Source organism: Prionailurus bengalensis, chromosome C1, assembly GCF_016509475.1.
Source record: "Prionailurus bengalensis isolate Pbe53 chromosome C1, Fcat_Pben_1.1_paternal_pri, whole genome shotgun sequence".
Lineage (NCBI taxonomy): Eukaryota > Metazoa > Chordata > Mammalia > Carnivora > Felidae > Prionailurus > Prionailurus bengalensis.
The window spans coordinates 127,155,681-127,175,510 of NC_057345.1; the positions used below are offsets into that span (position 1 = coordinate 127,155,681).

General features: G+C 38.7%; 1 protein-coding gene across 5 annotated transcripts in view; it reads left to right on the top strand.

Annotated features, from left to right (window-relative positions):
• Positions 1–8,770: 8,770 nt before the first annotated feature.
• Positions 8,771–19,830, top strand: part of RAB3GAP1 (RAB3 GTPase activating protein catalytic subunit 1) — a 112,948-nt gene continuing 101,888 nt past the window's right edge. For 2 of the 5 annotated variants that reach the window (XM_043573276.1, XM_043573277.1), the window contains exons 1-3: positions 8,771–8,829; positions 8,930–8,985; positions 13,635–13,710. In XM_043573276.1, the coding sequence (XP_043429211.1) occupies positions 8,812–8,829; positions 8,930–8,985; positions 13,635–13,710 (150 nt within the window). In that variant the 5' untranslated portion in view covers positions 8,771–8,811. Of the gene's footprint in view, positions 8,830–8,929; positions 8,986–13,634; positions 13,711–19,830 lie in introns of those variants that run through there. The other 3 variants (XM_043573280.1, XM_043573278.1, XM_043573279.1) reach the window with 3 other exon arrangements.

The window sequence follows — 19,830 nt, forward strand, 5'->3', positions numbered from 1 at the left end:
GGGGAAAGCAAGACTGAGGACAAGGGGAGACTCCTGTATTGTATCAGGAGATAAGGCTGCCACAGAGCTATGTAGTAGGCTCTAGGGAAGCATGGAAGGGGAATGCCTAGCTTTCTGAGTTGGAAGGGCTGGGGTATATTAATTAGTTTGCTAGGCCTTCCATAACAAAATACCACAGACTTGGTGACTTAAGCAACAGTTCTCACAGTCCTACAGCCTAAGAAATCCAAGATCAAGGTGTTGGCAGATTTGTTATCTCCTGAGGCTCCTCTCCTTGGCTTGCCGGTGGCTGATTCTTACTGTTCTCATACGGTCTTTTCTCTGTGCACAGGCAACCCTGATGTCTCTCCACATGGCCTAATCTCTTTTTTTTTTCTTTTTAATAAAAACACCAATATGATTAGATCAGGGGCCACCCTAATGGTCCCATTAACTTAATCACATCTTTGCAAGTCAACTCCAAATATAGTCACATGCTGGGGTTCTAGGGATTAGGGTTTCAGCATATAAATTTTGGGGGAACACAGTTCAGCCCATAACAGAAAGGCATAGGGAGCCTTCAGAGAATTATCTGAGCTGAATTTGAAGGACAAATAGTTCACCAGGTAAATCACAGATGGAACGATACTGCAGGATAAACTAAACAACAACATGTCCAGGGGAAAGATAAAAGCATGAAACATTGAAAATACTGTTTCGCGTGTGTGTGTTTGAAGAGCAGAACACACATGGCAGGGCTCGGGGGGATGGTAGGGGTGGGGTGGAGGGGAAGTGGGACTATTTCCAGCTGAACTGGGAGACAATTAAAAGATTTTATTCATGGAGAGATGTGATCATATCTGTATTTTAGGAAGATCCTCCTGACTGCAAGAATGAAAATTAATTGAAGAAGAGGTGCAGATAGAAATGATTAAAGATTATTAAAATGGGTCAGGAAAAATATGATGGTGACATAACCTAAATCAATGGCCGAAAAGATAAATGACCAAAGAAAAACAAGTGAAAGATGTGAAATTACTCTTTATAGGAGATGAATACAAATGGACAAGAAACACTTGTAAAACTGGCTAAGCTCACCAGGGATCAGGAAAACATAAATCAAACCATGTTTTGTTTAGCATACTGACAAAAATTTAAAAGAGTTATTATAATATTAAATGTGTGAAAAAATGGCTACAATTATACACTATTAGAGGGTATGTAAATTTGTAACATTCACTTTGGACATTGCAATCTGGTGCTATCTATTACCTTAAAAAATTTGCTCATTTTTTGAGAGACAGAATGAGTAGGGGATGGACAGAGAGAGAGGTAGACACAGAATCCAAAGCAGACTCCAGGCTCCGAGCTGCCAGCATAGAGCCTGATGCAGGGCTCAAACACACAAACTGTGAGATCATGACCTGAGTGGAAGTCAGAGGCTTAACTGACTGAACCACCCAGGCGCCCCTTTATTACCTTTTAAAATGCACATTCTTCAGCTTGGTATCCCCATTTCTCAGTATTCACCCTAGAGCATTGCTACAGGGTACATTCTGACATTGATCATAAAGATTCAGGTATAATGAAATTTTACCCTAGTTTTTTTTCAGAAAACTTTTTTTAGAAAATTTATTTTGGAAAATTTCAAACATGCAAAGTAAACAGTATAGTATAATGAGCCCCCACATACTTGTCATCCATCTAAGGATGTTATTTTTTTAATTATTATGTTTTTTCAGGGGAGGGATGGTCAGAGGGAGGGAGGGGGAGAGAGAGAGAGAGAATATGAATCTCAAGCAGGCTCCATGCTCAGCACAGAGCCCAATGTGGGGTTCGATCCCACAACCCTGAGATCATGACCTGAGCCAGAATCAAGAGTCAGATGCTCAACTGACTGAGCCACCCAGGCATCCCGAAGGATGTTATTAATAGCTTTAAACAGTAGATCACTTACATGTCAAGTCACAGAAGACAAATAAAAAGTAGTACATCTATGCTTTGAATTCTGGAATGCTGTGCAGCAGATTAAAAAAGGAGGAAAGAGCTTTATAGCATGTCTTAAATGGGATCCAAGTCATATAGTTTAGTAAAAAAAAGCGGGTTGCCGAATAATGCATATACAGTAGCATGATACTTGCATGATGTGGTTGGGAGCACACGCTCAGGAGCCAGCCTGACCACTTAGTAGGCACACAGCTTGGGCAAGTTACCAATGCTCTTTCAGCCTGTTTCGTCATCTGTAAAGTAAGGGTGTATAATAAGAACATTATCTACCTCACAGGGCAATTATAAGAATGAATTAAATATGAGTAAAACACTTAGAAGAACGCCTTAGAATAAGAAAAACACTTAGAATAAGACATTCTTATTTGTGCAAAAAATTGATTAAAAAGAAGGTAAGAATATATTTTTCAAACACACAAATATGTATGTAAAACATAGGAAGAGGTCTGAAAGGACTCATGCTTAACTCGTATGAGCAATTTTATCTTGAGGATATGAGAATTGAAAAGACAGTCAAGGAGGCCATTTGTTTTAAGCATATGATTTGAACTTTTTTATGATAAGACATTCTCATTACTTGTATAACACTTGAACAATTTAGATTAAAATATGATTCTTAGGTCTACCTCTGGTGACAAATAGTGATTTAAGGATCTCTTACCTGGCAGTATATTGCAGTACATAAGTGGGCCAATGCAAAGAACAGAGATAAATGGAAAATAGGAGATTATCTGCAGCAAAATGGCAGATGCAGATGAGATGGAAATTAGCCTATGTAGTTTAGTTAGAAACTAGACTGAAGTGAATGTTAAAAGGGATCCAAGCAGGGGTGCCTGAGTGGCTCAGTTGGTTAAGCGTCCAGCTCTTGATTTCAGCTCAGGTCATGATCTCACAGTTTGTGAGTTCGAGTCCCAGGTTGGGCTCCGTGCTGACTGTGGGGAGCCTGTTTGGGATTCTTTTTCTCCATGCCCCACCCCCACCAGCCTCTCGCTCTCTCTCTCTCATTACCTCTCAAAATAAATAACTTAAAAGGGATCTGAGCAGATCAGCAAGCAACTGAAGATACTATTAATGTAGAAGTAGTTAATGAGCCTTAGAACAAGCAGCACAATGCAAAAGAAGGTTGGGATTAGACCCAAAATCTTGCCTTTATTAATCATCTGTGGCTAAAAGAGTTCACTCTCCCTAACAAGAATGGGGTTTAATCATTTCTCTTAAAATTTTCCAGAGATTCCTTGCCTTGGTGACTGTACCTCTTTCTAGTTCAAGAAATAGTGGAGCACTTGTTTAGAATGTAAAATATTATGTGGGGCACCTGGGTGGCTTAGTTGGTAAAGAGTCTGACTTTGGCTGAGGTCATGATCTCACAGTTCATGAGTTCAAACCCCCCATCGGGCTCTCAGCACAGAGCCCCTTTTGGATCCTCCATCTCCCTCTCTCTCTGCCCTCCTCTGCTTGCACTGTTTTAAAAATAAATAAACATTAAAAGAAAAAGAGAGAATGAAAATATTGTGTGTTCTGAAAGGTCACTTGGATATTTTTCAACCACTTGATTTAAAAAAGAGCTTTAAGAAGTTGGATTAGCCATCACGCATCTCTTTCTAAACCATACTATATTTATGTCTTATCTCAGACTGTGAGCACCTCGAGGGCAGGGATTAGTCTTTGAATACCTCCGTAGGATTGACCATTGCTATGACTTGATTAATATTACTGAATGAGTGAAAACAAATGCTGTCTGAAAATTGTGCTTTAGAGATTTCTCTCTTAAGGGTTTCTTATTTTCATAGCAGGTGTTTGTCTTCCAGGTGTACCTTCTATCGTAGTTGCTGTCACGGCACAGAGGCATCCAGGTAGATGGGGATGGTGTAGTCCCACTGCTCTTTCTCCTCTCACAATATTTGCTATCTTGCTAAGACCTAATTAAACTGTTATGCCCCCACATTTCTCTGAGGACTAAGCCAACGTTGATTTTTTTCCAGGCATCTAATCCCTTAAATTGCCTATGCGTCAAAATTCTCCCCCTGGCTATTATTGGTTAACACCTTGAAATAACTGAAAATTATGCCAGGGAGGAAATGTGCTTGCAACAGAAAAACCCTTGCCTTTGGACGTATAGCAAAAGAGCTCTTAATACTGAAGAAACAAAATCTTTTCTGCCTTGTGAACCAGTGAAAATCTAATAAAAGTGTGTCTCCCCTGGGTACTTTACATCATTAGCATCCTGGTTTCACACTTTGCTTTAGCAAATAACTTATTTTAAAAGTTTCTCCAGGGAGAAGACAAGAAGCCAAAAATATCTCGGAAGAAAACTTTACCTAGCAACTCAAGAAAGCGATTTCATACAGTTTCTAAGATTTAACTTCATGTAGCAAAGTCTTTGTGATTTTTTAGTTTCTGATTTTGGTATGTACTGAAACTTCTTCATGGATAAGCAGGGAGGAAAAACAAAGTAATGCTCAAAACCACACTGAGATACTACCTCACACCGGTCAGAGTGGCTAAAATTAAAAAATCAGGAGACTATAGATACTGGAGAGGATGTGGAGAAACAGGAACCCTCTTGCACTGTTGGTGGGAACGCAAACTGGTGCAGCCGCTCTGGAAGACAGGGTTGATGTTCCTCAAAAAATTAAAAATAGATCTACCCTATGCCCCAGCAATAGCACTGTTAGGAATTTACTCAAGGGATACAGGAGTGCTGATGCATAGGGGCACTTGTACCCCAATGTTTATAGCAGCACTTTTAACAATAGCCAAATTATGGAAAGAGCCTAAATGTCCATCAACTGATGAACGGATAAAGATGTGGTTTATATATACAATGGAATACTACTTGGCAATGAGAAAGAATGAAATATGGCCATTTGTGGCAACATGGATGGAACTGGAGAGTATTATGCTAAGTGAAGTAAGTCAGGCAGAGAAAGACAGATATCATATGTTTTCACTCATATGTGGATCCTGAGAAACTTAACAGAGGACCATGGGGGAGGGGCAGGGGGAAAAGAAGTTACAGGGAGGGAGGCAAACCATAAGAGACTCTTAAATACTGAGAACAAACTGAGGGTTGATGGGGGTGGGAGGGAGGGGAAAGTGGGCGATGGGCATTGAGGAGGACACCTGCTGGGATGAGTACTGGTGTTGTATGGATATAAATTTGACAATAAATTATATTTAATATAAAAAAACACAAAGTACTGCTTTACATGTGAGTAGCATTTTCTGGTTTTCATGGTGCATTCATTATAAATGCTACCATCACAGTCGATCACCTACTACATGCCAGGACACTGTGCTAACCATTTTACATAGAGACAGAAAATCTTTGCCATAATCCTTTGCAATAAGAGGTCTTAGAAGTCCTATTTTACTAATGAAGGCACTGGGGTTTATAGGAGTTAAGTAATTTTCCCCAAGTCATCTACTGTAATTAGTAAATGGCTGAACCTGGATTTGTCTGACCTTAAAACCTACAGACTTATTTCAGTTGGTGGGAATCTTAAAAAGTGAAGTGAACAAGTAACTCTCCTCCTTTGGTATGTACAAATCTTCCAGTGTCTATGTCTCTACCCATTTTTTCTTCCCTTCTTTCTCTTCTCAAAAAAAGCCAACCTAAACACATATCCTTCCTTCACTGGTATACATGCTCTGAATTCCACCTTGCTGCACATAACTCCAGGGAGTGCTACTCATGGGGTGGGGGTGGGGAGTCCCTTCTGAAGCAGGACTTCCCAAGGCAATGTAAATGGTGCCACCAGCTCTGGATTTCCTCCTCTCTCACCTTCACAGGAACTTCAACTCTCCCACCTCCCCTTCATCATCAGTTTCTTAGATTATCATCAATACACAAACATATCTGCTCTCCTCTGCCTCAAAGACAAAGGAAAACCCCAAGAAACAATAACAATTGATCACCCTTGACGCTATCTTTCTCTTACTTCCTTTTCAGGACTCAATATTTACTGTCTTGAAACATACTCCTCTCTTGGGTTCTGTGCCATCCTCTTTCCTTGCTTTCCTATTTCTCTAGCCATTACTTTCTTCCCTCTTTCACGGCATACGTTTCCTTTATCCATCCTCTAAATATAAAATGTTTTCAGGTCTTCAGATGAGGCTCCTTTTCTTCTCTTTCTATATTCTTCTTTAAAATTTTTTTTTAACGTTTTATTTAATTTTGAGACAGAGAGAGACAGCATGCACGGGGGAGGGGCAGAGAGAGAGGGAGACACAGAATCGGAAGCAGGCTCCAGGCTCTGAGCCATCAGCCCAGAGGCCGACGCGGGGATCAAAGTCACGGACCGCGAGATCGTGACCTGAGCTGAAGTCAGACGCTTAACCTACTGAGCCACCCAGGCGCCCCTATATTCTTTTCTTAAATCACTTCATCTGTTCTTGTGTCTTAAAATCTACCAAATTATTATCTTCACCCCCAGGTCTTGCCTCTGAGTCCTAGTCTTACACTCAGTTTTCTCCTTAACAACTCTCCTTGAGTATCTTACAAACCTGTTGCACTTCATACTTCCCAAAGCAAACACTGGTTGCCTTGCTCCATCCAGTCTTGTTCATCTCAGGAAATGGCATCATCCTGACACATTTGCTTAGGCCAGAAACCTGAAAATTATCTTTGATTCCCTCCTTTCCCTTATCTCTATTTTTATTATTTTTAAATGTTTATTTATTTTTGAGAGAGGGAGAGATAGAGCACAAGCATGGGAGGGGCAGAGAGGGAGACACAGAATCTGAAGCAGGCTCCAGGCTCTGAGCTGTAAGCACAGAGCCTGACGCTTGGCTTGAACTCACAGACCATGAGATCATGACCTGAGCTGACGTCGGATGCTCAACCGACTGAGCCACCCAGGCACCCCTCCCTTATCTCTACTTTTAATCCATCATCAAGTCCTGTCTATCATATCTCCAAAATTCATATCAAATAAGTCACCATGTGTGCTAACCACCCTAGTCCAAGCCTTCACACCATCATCTTTCACTGGATGCTTTAATAGTCACCAGCTGTCCCTACTTCTTTTTGCAACCCTCCCCCGGTTCTGTTCATAAAGCATCTAGACTTTTGCAAAATGTAAATTGGATCACGTTGGTCTCTTGCTTAAAACATTTCAGTGACTTTCACTATGCTTCAAATAAAGTCCAATCTTGGCCTAGAGTGCCCTATATGGTCTGGCCCATTCCTATGTCTCCAAAGGCACTACCAATACTGTGCTCTAGGTGCTCACTCTTGGTTCATTGGTCAGATCAGACTTTCCTACCTTCGAGCCTCTGGACATACTTAGAAGCCTTCCCTACTCCCAACCTGGTTATGATATCTTATCCCTCTGCTCTCCTCCAAGATTCTTCTTGTCAAGATTACCATTGACCTTGTGTTGCTAATACTAATGCTGATATATGCAGCATCTCTTCTGCTGTGCAGCAAACTTCTGGTTTCCTTATTAGACCCTGAGTTCCTTGAGGTCAGGGACCACATCTACAATACAACTTACTATTCTAGCACAGTGACTGGCTTATAGTTAGGTGTTTAATAAGTGCTTGTAAAATGAATGGAGGATGCAAGTTGAGACCTCTTGGGAAAGACTGCTGCAGTAGTAACTCACAATCCCTCATTGATATGGTAGGCAGAAACTAGAAGGAACATTAGAAGACAAGGGTTCAAGGTTTGGCACTAGCAATACCTATTGTTGTTAAAATTCTTCTGACCTTAGATTCCTCATCTGCCCTATCTATATCATCAAATTTCTGATATATCTAATGCTTATTTTAAGATTAATTTTTTTTATTGCTGAAGCTGAGTTTCTTAGTCTTCTATCACCAATTTCCTTTTTGTAGGTTGCAAAACTTAAATGAGATTTAATCTTTTAAAATTTGTAATCATGAAAATTATCAGACCTAAAAGAAGTAGGGAGAATAGTATAAACACCCATGTACACATCATTAGCTTAAACTATTATCCACTAATATCTAATCTGGTTTTATTCCTAGCCCTACTCATTTCCCCCTCCCATTATTTTCAAGCAAATCCTAGATATGGTGTCATTTCATCACATATACTTCAGTATGTATGAATTATAATTGTCAACTGCTAGCTGCCACCCCTTCTGTTCCTCAATGGCTTAAAAAGTGAAGTATTCATTGAACAGTATGTTGCTTTTCCCAGAAACCAGAAAACTAGCACGACTTTATCTCATGATTGAACCAAACTGTGTAAATTCTTTGAGGGAGGTAGAGGAGGGTGGACATTACAACACCTAGCTCTGAGCCTTGCAATCAATAAACAGATGTTTAATGAAAAATTCAATTCAACGTGGTTGAGGTTAAAAAAAATTTTTTTTTTAAATGTTTATTTATATTTGAGAGAGAGAGCACGAGCAGGGTAGGGACAGAGAGAGAGGGGAAGACAGAATCCCAAGCAGGCTCCAGGCTCTGGGCTGTCAGCACAGAGCCCGACGCAGGGCTCAAAACTCACTAACCTGAAATCATGACGTGATCTGAAGTTCGACGCTTCACTGAGCCACCCAAGCGCCCCTGGAGTTTTTAATATAATTTTATCCACAGGAATCTAGGACCTTGTCTTACCTCTTTGCTTGTGTTCTTTTCCTGAATTCATTACTTTGCAGGAATATTTCAAATTCAAAGCTTTTTTGTTTGTTTGTTCTAAATCAAATGATTGCAGCCTTTGACGACTTCCAAACAGGACTCACTACCAGGGGGCGGTGCTGCGCCGAGGCCCGGCCCCGCCCTCCTTTCCCCCCTTCCCCAGACGCCCTGCTCTTCTTCCCAGCATACCTAGCGCCCTTCGCGGCGCTCCTCAAGATGGCGGCCGACAGTGAGGTGAGGTGTTTGCTCTCTTTCTATCCCTGCCTGTAAGTTCTCTCTTCCGTGTCAGCGCCCCGGGGCTCAATCTGTTTTTCTTTCCTTCCTTTTCCCGTAGCCCGAGTCCGAGGTATTTGAGATCACGGACTTCACCACTGCCTCGGAATGGGAAAGGTGAGTGAGTCGTATCCTTGGTTATCAGTACCTTGGGCCCCGGAGTCTTCGTGCCACTTCCCCAACATAGACCACACGTGACACTAATTCTGCGGTAAAAGTAAGATCCGCGAGCCCCCAGCTCTGCGTCTCCTCTGGTTTCTAGGCAGCTGTAAGTAAGCCTCTTGCGTCTGAACAGCCCGGGCCCGCCCCCATCAGCCAAACACCTGAGATGCGGCTTTCAGAAAAAGTTTTGTTTACTCTGAGAGCACTTTCCTTAGAACGGTTGTTGCCCACCCGCAGAAACAATGTCCGTGGCTACCACGTCCGTTCCTGTTTTCATTTCCGTTTAACACATTTTGTGATCATAAGCAGTGAACTTCGCAGCTGCTTTTTCCTTCTGTGTACGTCGCCTATCCATTTCTGGAGGAGGCCTTCATAGTGCTGGTGGTTGTCCATCTGCTACTTTCCCACCATCTCCATCCGGTCTTTTAGAATAATCTTTTAAGACAGGCTGCAGATGGCTTTGGAACCCTTCGGTTCAAGTTGTTGCATTTCAGTGGGTCATGTGCCCAGGCTTCCTATGCTCAGCAAACCTCTCTGAACAGAGAGAAATCGTTGTATCATTGAAATTAGTTGAAACCCAGCTTTGTGGAGGAGTGATAGCTTAGATGGAGAAATTTTCTGGTCGGTATCACAGAGACCCTTCTGGGTGTCCGATCAATATTTAGTTTCTTGGAACATTTTGTAATCTTTCTGGTTGGAGAGGAAATTTGTACATGTTATGTCATTAGATGACATAGTAAAATATAAAAGATCCCTGCTGGTATAATAGTTTGATTTGTGGTGCCCCCCCAAAAAGAAAAGTCAGTTAGACATAATCATACTGGCAAGGCTGTATTGGGTAGATATTCTGTGTCCAGAATGTTTACTATTAATGGAAAAGAACAAAATAAAACCTTTGATCTGTGTGGGGTTTTTTTTTTTTGAGTTTTTTAATGTTTATTTTATTTTTGAGAGAGAGGCAGGGGGAGGGGAAGAGAGAGAGGGAGACACAGAATCCCAAGCAGGTTACAGGTTCAGAGCTGTCAGCACAGAGCTGGACAGAGCCTCGAACTCCTGAACCATGAGATCATGACCTGAGCTGAAGTTGGACCCTTAAGCGACTGAACTACCTAGGTTACCCCTGGGATTCTTTTTTTTTAGGTTTATTTGTTTATTTTGACGGGGGGGGGGGGGGAGAGGGAGAGAGGGAGGGAGATACAGAATCGGAAGCAGGACCTAGGCTCTGAGCTGTCAGCACAGAGCCTGATTCCAGGCTTGAACCCAGGAACCACGAGATCATAGCCTGAGCCAAAGTCAGATGCTTAATCAACTGAGCCACCTAGGCACCCTGATCCACGTGTAGGCACCCTGATCAGAGCTTGGAGTTTGCTTCGGATTCTGTGTCTCCCTCTCTCTTTGCCCTTACCCGCTCGCACTATGTCTGTCTCTCTCTCTCTCAAAGATAAACAAACATTAAAAAAAAAATTAAAAAAAAAACCACCTTTTAATCACTTATCCTTTGCAGAAATATTTATTGAGTGCCAGTTTGTCAAATACAGTGCAGGGCATAGGGATGTGATCAATAAAAATAGACAATTCCTGGGGCACCTGGGTGGCTCAGTTGGTTAAGCATCTGACTTCAGCTCAGGTCATGATCTCACAGTTCGTGAGTTCGAGCCCCACATCGGCTCTGTGCTGACAGCTCAGAGCCTGGAGCCTATTTCGGATTCTGTGTCTCCCTCTCTATCTGCCCTTCCTCTGCTTGCACTCTGTTTCTCTCTCTCTCTCAAAAAATAAATAAACATCAAAAAAAATTAAAAAAAAATAGACAATTCCTGCTCTTAACATACAGTCTAATGAAGGAGACAGACATGAGTCAAATAATGATACACATAAGTCTGTAATTAAAATTGAAATAACTGAGAAGGGAAAGAAACCTGGTTTTACAAGAGCATGTGACAAAGGAACCTAACAGAATGAAGAGTCAGAGGAAAAGACCCTTCAGCTGAGGTCTTGAGAGCTTTCAGGGGTAAAGTTATTCAATTTTTTGGTCAAATCTCCATACTTCAGTAGAACCCAATTTTTCTTTTTTAGCTAGTAACTGATAGAATTCATAAAATAAGTACTTTAGTATGTTCCTTTTACTGTGAAAGCAATATTATCTTAAATAATTTTTATTAAAATAATACTTCATAGTAGAATAAAAAAGAAAAATATAAGAAACCTGTAATTGTACCACCAGGAGATAGCTACTATTAATATTTTGAGAAAATTTCTTCTAATCTATGAGTGTTTTGTAAGCATTCTGTGTCAAAACATATTAATACTTGTTTCTATAGCTTCAATTTTTTCACTTAATGTATGAAATGAACATTTTATTATATCCTCAAATGGTCTTCAAACTTGATTTTTTATGGATGCATACTATTTCATTCAGTGGATATACCATTAATTTACAACTTTTGTGCACTTAGACAATTAGGTAGCTTCCGGGTTTTTTTTTTCCTTTATAAATACAATGTACATTTTACTTGCAAATTTTTGCTCACATGTGGATACAATAAAAATTTTTATTTCCTTTTTTTGTAAACATGTTAACTTCTTTCTAGAGCATTTTCAAAACTGATAATTAACCTTTTGATTGAACTTCCCAGAAGTGAATCAGTATATTAATACTGCCTTTCATCTTAAAGAGGACTTGATTACAAGGTTCATTTAAATTGTAATAACTCTGGTTTATCATTACTATCATTACTGTCTTAAAACAAATGTAAATATTAACTGATAATGTCACTGAGGGAAAAAACCTGATGGCTTTGAATATATTTTGACTAGAATTAACTCTAGTACTCTAGTAATATGACGTAGGTGTTATAGGGGAGCAATTTTGCTATTAGATTACATCATACTTAAGTTAGCTTTTTGGAGTAATAAAAGCTTTCTGAAAGTGTCTTTTAACAGTACTACTGAGATTTGACAGTTTTTAATTTGCTGATTGAGCATATTACTAGTCAGAATTCATTCTCTTTTTAATAGATCTGGTTCATCAGTAGATTTAAAGATTATATAGTGATTAGTATTAAAATCTGTCATTTATTCCTTAAAGCTGACAAATCTACTTGTTTCTTTCCAGCTGTCCCTTAAAACATGTTTTATTTATTTTTCATTTTAAAGTTTTACTTTTTAAAAATTTATTTATTTTGAGAGAGAGAGAGTATGCAAGTGGGGAACGGGATGAGAGATGGAGAGAGAATCCCAAGTTGGCTCAGTGCTGTCAGCACAGAGCCTGATGCTGAGTTGGATTCCCTGAACAGTGAGATTGTGACATGAACCAAAATCAAGAGTCAGACACTTAACAGACTGAGCCACCCTGGTGCCCGAAAACATGTTTTATTTTAATGAGCAAAGTTCCTAAATGTTTTCTTTTGAGGGGAGAGGTAGGCAAATCAATTCCTAAATACCTTCAAAGGAAAAGTTAATTTAAATAGATTAGTTACTTTGAGGGTAGGGAAAAGATCATTGGTTTCATAGTTATTTTTAGTAGTATCCTTTTAGTCTTTCATTTTTTTTTTTTTTTAAATGTATGTTTAGTTTGAGAGAGACAGAGAGTGCATGCACCTGAGAGGGGGCGGGGCAGAGAAAGGGGGAGAGAGATAATCCTAAACAGGCTCTGCCAATGTCAGTGCAGAGCGCAACATGGGGCTCCAACTCCTGAATTGTGAGATTGTGACCTGAGTGGAAATTGAGAGTCAGGCGCTTAACTGACTGAGCTGCCCAGGCACTCCTGTCAGTTTTTACTTCTGTTCCAAATTTATTATATACATTCTAATATAGAGACTTACTCTTTTTTATTATTTATTTATTTTTATATTTTAGAGAGAAAGCATGAGAAGGAGGGAGGGACAGAGGGGGAGAGAGAGAGAATCCCAAGCAGACTTCATGCTTAGTACAGGGCTAGACACAGGGCTCAATCCCCCAACCCTGGGATCATGACCTGAGCTGAAATCAGGAATTGGATGCTCAATCGATTGAGCCACCCAGGCGCCCTGAGATTTATTAATTCTTAATTTAAATTTTATGGAAGCAGATTGCCTTTGTTGGGTAAGCATTGGACTTTAAAATTTGGGATGCCTGGCTGGCTTGGGATTCTTGATCTTGGGGTTGTGAGGTTGAGTCCCACACTGGGGGGTAGAGTTTACATAAATAAATAAATAAAATTTATTAAAAAACCAGAATTTAAGAATTCTTGGATTGCAGAGGATTATTTCCACATTTATTCCATATCCATAAATTAGACTAATAATACTAAACTTATTGAGCCTTCTCTGATAATAATGTTGAAATTTAAAAAATACTTTTTTGGCATACCTGGTTGCTCAGTTGGTTGAGTGTCTGACTTTTGATTTTGGCTCAGGTCGTGATCTCATGGTTTGTGAGATTGAGCCCCACGTTGGGCTCTGTGCTGAGCCCATAAATGGGCCCATTAATACTCATTCTCATTCTGTCTCTCTCTCTCTCTTAAATGAATTAATTAAAAAAATACTTTTTTTAAAGAAATTGTATAACAGTAGTAAAAAAGAAAAAAGCACTGTTACATATTTAGAAAGTTTTTTTCTCATTACTAGGTTTATTTCCAAAATTGAAGAAGTCTTAAATGACTGGAAACTGATTGGAAACTCTTTGGGAAAGCCACTTGAAAAGGTCAGATTTATTTGCTGGTGTCTCTAAATGAGTATTTACTTTGAAACTTCTATTTTTAAGCCCTTTGCTGCATTTGGTACATTTGAATTAAATGTTTTTTTAAAGTTATATATGAGCTATAAGCATAAAGTGGCATCTGGAAGAACTTGGATTTTAATCTGTGGCAAAAAACAATGTAAGACATTTGTGAGCTCTTTTTAAATAAAATTTTATATGTACAATGTCATTCTTTATGAGTGATTTCTGTTTCCTCTAATGTTTACTGCTCTTTTGCTTTCTCCCTTAGAGTGTTAGAAAATCTTTTTTAAAGGTTTTTTGGTTTCTTTTTTTTTTTTTTTTGGCTAGTCAGAGAAACATTGCAATTACCAATTACCAACTTCTTGGGTAGAGTATTTTGCTTAACTAATGAGGAAAAATCTTGGTCTTAACTGACTTGCTGTTGTTAGCAGCTATTTCACTCAATTTTTGTATTTTACAGTACCATTAATAGTATTTGCTCTCTCCCTCCCCCTTTTTAACCCTGTGGCTGTTTTGAGGATATTTAAGAATGAAGAAGTTATTCAAAATTGAGGTAGAACTTTAAGATGTTGCTGGATATTAAGATATTCTTACTGAGATAAACCATGCCCCAAATATTTACTGAAGAATGTATTCTGAGGACAAACCTAGATTTTCTCTTTTTCACTAACAGGAACTAACAGTTTGATTCTAGGCTTATGTAGATGCTTTGTTTTGTTAGATAAATTTTTTTTGAAGTAAAAATGATCATTTTTATTATAAGTCTATTATTAACTGCAATTTATCCCTCTGTAAGGAACTCTCAATTCTCAATATTCATGAGTATTTTTAAGCCTTATGGTGATGTTAACAGAATTTGAGATTATCAGAGCATCAGCATTTTCTTCTTTTTTCATATAAATAAGAGCAGAAAAAGTAACACTGCATATAGAAATCACACATCATTAAAAAAATTACATAGCATTGAAAGATATGCTGAATATAAATACATTAAAATATTTTTAGGATTACATTTTTTTTTTAATTTTTTTTTTTTTCTTCAACGTTTTTATTTATTTTTGGGACAGAGAGAGACAGAGCATGAATGGGGGAGGGGCAGAGAGAGAGGGAGACACAGAATCGGAAACAGGCTCCAGGCTCCGAGCCATCAGCCCAGAGCCTGATGCGGGGCTCGAACTCCCGGACCGCGAGATCGTGACCTGGCTGAAGTCGGACGCTTAACCGACTGCGCCACCCAGGCGCCCCTGGATTACATTTTTTGAATAAAGGGAAAATGAAGTTTTCAAACAGATTATCCTATTCCACTTGAAACAAATATATAACAACAATTGATATAGATGACAAAATTAAGGGCAAAACAAGGTAGATATAACTGGAGTGGGCAATGATTTGCACCACCAAAAAGAGAGCTAAATTGAGTATTTGTGAGCTCTGATGTTATATTCCTTAATTCTTTGATCTGCACGTATTTACTGAGTATCTCCTGTGTGCCAGATCTGAAGAAATAGCGAACAAGGCAAGATCCATGTTGCCATTGAACATAAATTCTGATGAGGGAGAGAAGTAATAAATAAAGAAATAAGATTAAAATTTTAGGTGCTGAATTCAGTTTTGGGATAGAAACTGGGTAATATATTCAAAGTGGGTAGCATACTGCCAGGCATGTAGTGGGGGTTAAAGGAATGTTAACTCTCTTCAACCCTTTTTTCCCTATAGTTAGTAGTAAATAAATGAGATAGAGAAGACATGAATAGATTGCAAGGTGAGCTATTAACTATGATGAATAGGATTAAAGAAAATGTAAAGGACGGGTTGTTCAGTATATAAAAGAAAGTTTAAACTGTGCTTGAAGAGATTTTAATTCACGGGTGGGATAGTGATTGTCTTCCTCCACTGATGGGGAATTAAGATACTTTTTTAAAAAAAAAAACTTGAATTATGAAAAATTTCAAACACTTGTAAAGTAGACAAAAATAGTATGATTAACCTCCATGTGCCCATCATTCAGTTTCAACAATGTTCTGCCATTTTCTTCTTTCAGTCGTATCTCTATCAACTCCTACTCCCCACTAGATTTTTTAACTTGTTTTAAAAATAAAAATCGACATATTGCACAAAACTGCTTAATTTTGACAAATGTTTACTTCCTTGTAACAACACTTCTCACTCAAGATACTGAACGTTCCTGTCACACCAGAAAGGTCCCTAGTGACCCTTTCCAGTTAATTCCCATGCTTCTCACTCATGTCCCCCAGGCATCTGCTGTTCTCTTTTTTCTTTTAAATTGTAGACTACTTTTGCCTCTGTCTTGAATTTTGTATATATATGGCATCATATGGTATATATTTGTTGTGCCTGACCTTTTTACATTTTTTTGACATTATTCTAGAATATTGCGTGAATCACCATTTTTTCTTTTTATTGCTGAGTAATACTCTGTTGTATGAATATACTACAGTTTGTTTCACTTGTTGACAGACATACTGGCTATTATGAATAAAGCAGAACATTCTTGCATGAGGCCTTTGGAGATGTATGTTTTTATTTCTCTTGGGTAAATACCCAGGAGTGAAATTACTGGGTCATAATATAGGTATATGCTTGACTTTAAAAGAACTGCTGAAGCTTTTTGTACCATTTTATCCCCCTACCAGCAATACATACATCAGTTTGGGTAACTGCATTCTCACTAGTTGCTTGTTTTCCACTCTTAAACATTTTAGTTCTAGTGGGTATGTAGTTTGTAGAATTAATTTTTATTTCTTATTCTGGTTTTCATTTGTATTTCTTTGATGAGTATTAGTATTGACTATCTTTCATGTGCTTATTAGTCACTTGTCTTTATGAAATGTCTGTTCAAAATTTTGTCCATGTTTATTTTTATTTTTGAGAGAGAGAGACACAGATCGTGATTGGGGGAGGGGCAGAGAGAGCTGGAGACATAGAATCCAAAGCAGGCTCCAGGCTCTGAGCTGTCAGCACAGAGCCTGATGTGCGGCTCAAACTCAAGTATTGTGAGATCATGACCCGAGCCAAAGTCAGATGCTTAACTGACTGAGCCACCCAGGCACCCCGTCCATGTTTTAAATTCATATGAGTTTTTATTGAGTTGCAGGAGTCTTTTAGTTCTTTTATGTATTCTGCTTGTTAAGTGTTTTCTCAGATAGTTTTGCTAGGTCATGAAGATACTTTTTAATGTTTCCTTCTACAGGCTTTATCATTTTAGACTTTAGGCCTATGATCCATCTTGAACTAATATTTGTATATGGTTTGAAGTGAGGAATCATGGTTCAGTGTTTACGTATGGATATCCTCTTCTAGAACTCTCTGTTGAAAACACTTTTCTCCATTAAATTGCTTTGTCACCTTTGTTAGACTGTTGACATAGGGAGTCATCTTCTGCAATCTGTATTCTGTTTCATTAATCTATTTGTCCTGATGTCAGTACCACATTGTCTCGAATACTGTAGTTTAGGGTTTCCCCAACCTTGGCATTATTAAAATTTTGGGCCAGATTGTTACGAGGCTGACTCATGTAGTACAGGATATTTAGTAGTATCCCTGGCCTCTAACTACTAGATGTCTAGCACTCTCCCAAGGATGGCAACTAAAAATGCATCTAGACATTGCCACATGTTCCCACGAAAGGCAACATTGCCCTCAGTTGAGAACTACTGAATAGCTTTGCAGTAAGTCCTGAAGTTAATGTAAATTCTTTAGCTCTTATTGTTTTCCCAATATTGTTTTCTCTGTTCTAGGTCTGTTATGTTTCCATTATGAATTTTAGAGTAAGCTTGACAGTTTCTGTAAAAGGGATTATGATTACGCTGGAACTGATTGGATTTGTGTTCAATTTCTAGACTACTTTGGGGAGCAGTGGCACTTTGACAATCTTGAACATGGCCCATCTTTCCATTTATTTAAGTCTTTAATTTTTCTCAGCACTGTTTTAAGGTTTTTGGTGGAGGTCTTATGTATCTTTTTTTATTTTTAATGTTTATTTTTGAGGGGTGGGGAGGGGCAGAGAGAGAGGATCCCAAGCAGGTTCTGTGCTGTCAGCACAGAGCCCGAGGCAGGGCTTGATCCCACGAACCATGACTTGAGCTGAAATCAAGAGTTGGACACTCAGTGGACTGAGCCACCCAGGCGCCCTGCATATCTTTTTAAAAATACGTTATTAAGTATTTTATGTTGTATGTAGTTGTAAATGGAATTGTTTTTTAGTTTCATTTTTTATTTGTTTGTTGCTAGGACGTAGACATACAAAACATTTTGTGTGTTGACTTAAATTTTTTTTTATTTGGGTATAGCCAACACATAATGTTATGTTAGTTTTAGGTGTACAACATAGTGATTTGACAACTTTTTACATTATGATGCTCACAAGTGTAGCTATCATTTGTCACCATATAGCACTATTACAGTATCATCAACTATTTTTCTTATGCTGTGCTTTTTTTCCCCATGACTTATTCATTCCATAACTGGAAGCCAGTGTCTCTCACTGCTCTTCACCCATTTTGCCCAGCCCCCAACCCACCTCCCCTTTGGCAACCATTCTGTTTGTTCTCTATATTTATAGGTTGTGTGTTGACTTTGTATCTTGAGACCTGGCTAAAGATTCATAATCTTATTGTTAATTCTTTTGCATTTTCTACATTCATAATCACCTTGCCTGCAATTAGGGATATTTTTCTTTTTTTACAGGTTTCATACCTTTTCTTTTTTTTTATTTTAAATTTTATTTTGTTAATGTAGAATGCAATATTGGTGTTTTTTTTTTTGCATCACTAAGAATTTAATATTTTTAATTTTATTTTTTTAATTTACATCCAAATTAGTATATAGTGCAACAATGATTTCAGGAGTAGATTCCTTAATGTCCCTTAACCATTTAGCCTATCCTCTGTCCCTCAACCCCTCCAGTAACACTCTGTTCTCCATATTTAAGAGTCTCTTATGTTTTGTCACCCTCCCTGTTTTTATATTATTTTTGCTTCCCTTCCCTTGTGTTCATCTGTTCTGTGTCTTAATGTCATATGAGTGAAGTCATATGATATTTGTCTTTCTCTGACTAATTTTGCTTAGCATAATACCCTCTAGTTCCATCCACATAGTTGCAAATGTCAAAATTTCATTCTTTTTGATTGCCGAGTAATACTCCATTGTATATATGTATACCACATCATCTTTATCCATTCATCCATCGATGGACATTTGGGCTTTTTCCATACTTAGGCTGTTGTTGATAATGCTGCTATAAACATTGGGGTGCATGTGCCCCTTGGAAACAGCATACCTGTATCCCTTGGATAAATACCTAGTAGTGCAATTGCTGGGTCATAGGGTAGTTCTATTTTTAATTTTTTGAGGAACCTCCATACTGTTTTCCAGAGTGGCTGCACCAGTTTGCATTCCCACCAGCAGCGCGAAAGAGATCCTCTTTCTCCGCATCCTCGCCAACATCTGTTGTTGCCTGAGTTGTTAATGTAAGCCATTCTGACAGGTGTGAGGTGGTATCTCATTGTGGTTTTGATTTGTATTTCCCTGATGATGAGTGATGTTGAACATTTTTTTCGTGTGTCGGTTGGCCATCTGGATATTTTCTTTGGAGAAGTGTCTATTCATGTCTTTTGCCCATTATTTGTTTTTTGGGTGTTGAGTTTGATAACTTCTTTATAGATTTTGGATTCTGACCCTTTATCTGATATGTCATTTGCAAATATCTTCTCCCATTCCGTCACTTGCCTTTTAGTCTTGCTGATTGTTTCCTTTGCTGTGCAGAAGCTTTTTATTTTGATGAGGTCCCAATAGTTCAGTTTTGCTTTTGTTTCCCTTGCCTCCGGAGATGTGCTGAGCAAGAAATTGCTGCGGCCAAGGTCCAAGAGGTTTTTGCCTGTTTTCTCCTCGAGGATTTTGATTGCTTCCTGTCTTACATTTAGGTCTTTTATCCATTTTGAGTTTATTTTTGTGTATGGTGTAAGAAAGTAGTCCAGGTTCATTTTTCTGCATGTCGCTGTCCAGTTTTCCCAGCGCCATTTGCTGAAGAGACTCTTTATTCCATTAGATATTCTTTCCTGCTTTGTCAAAGATTAGTTGGCC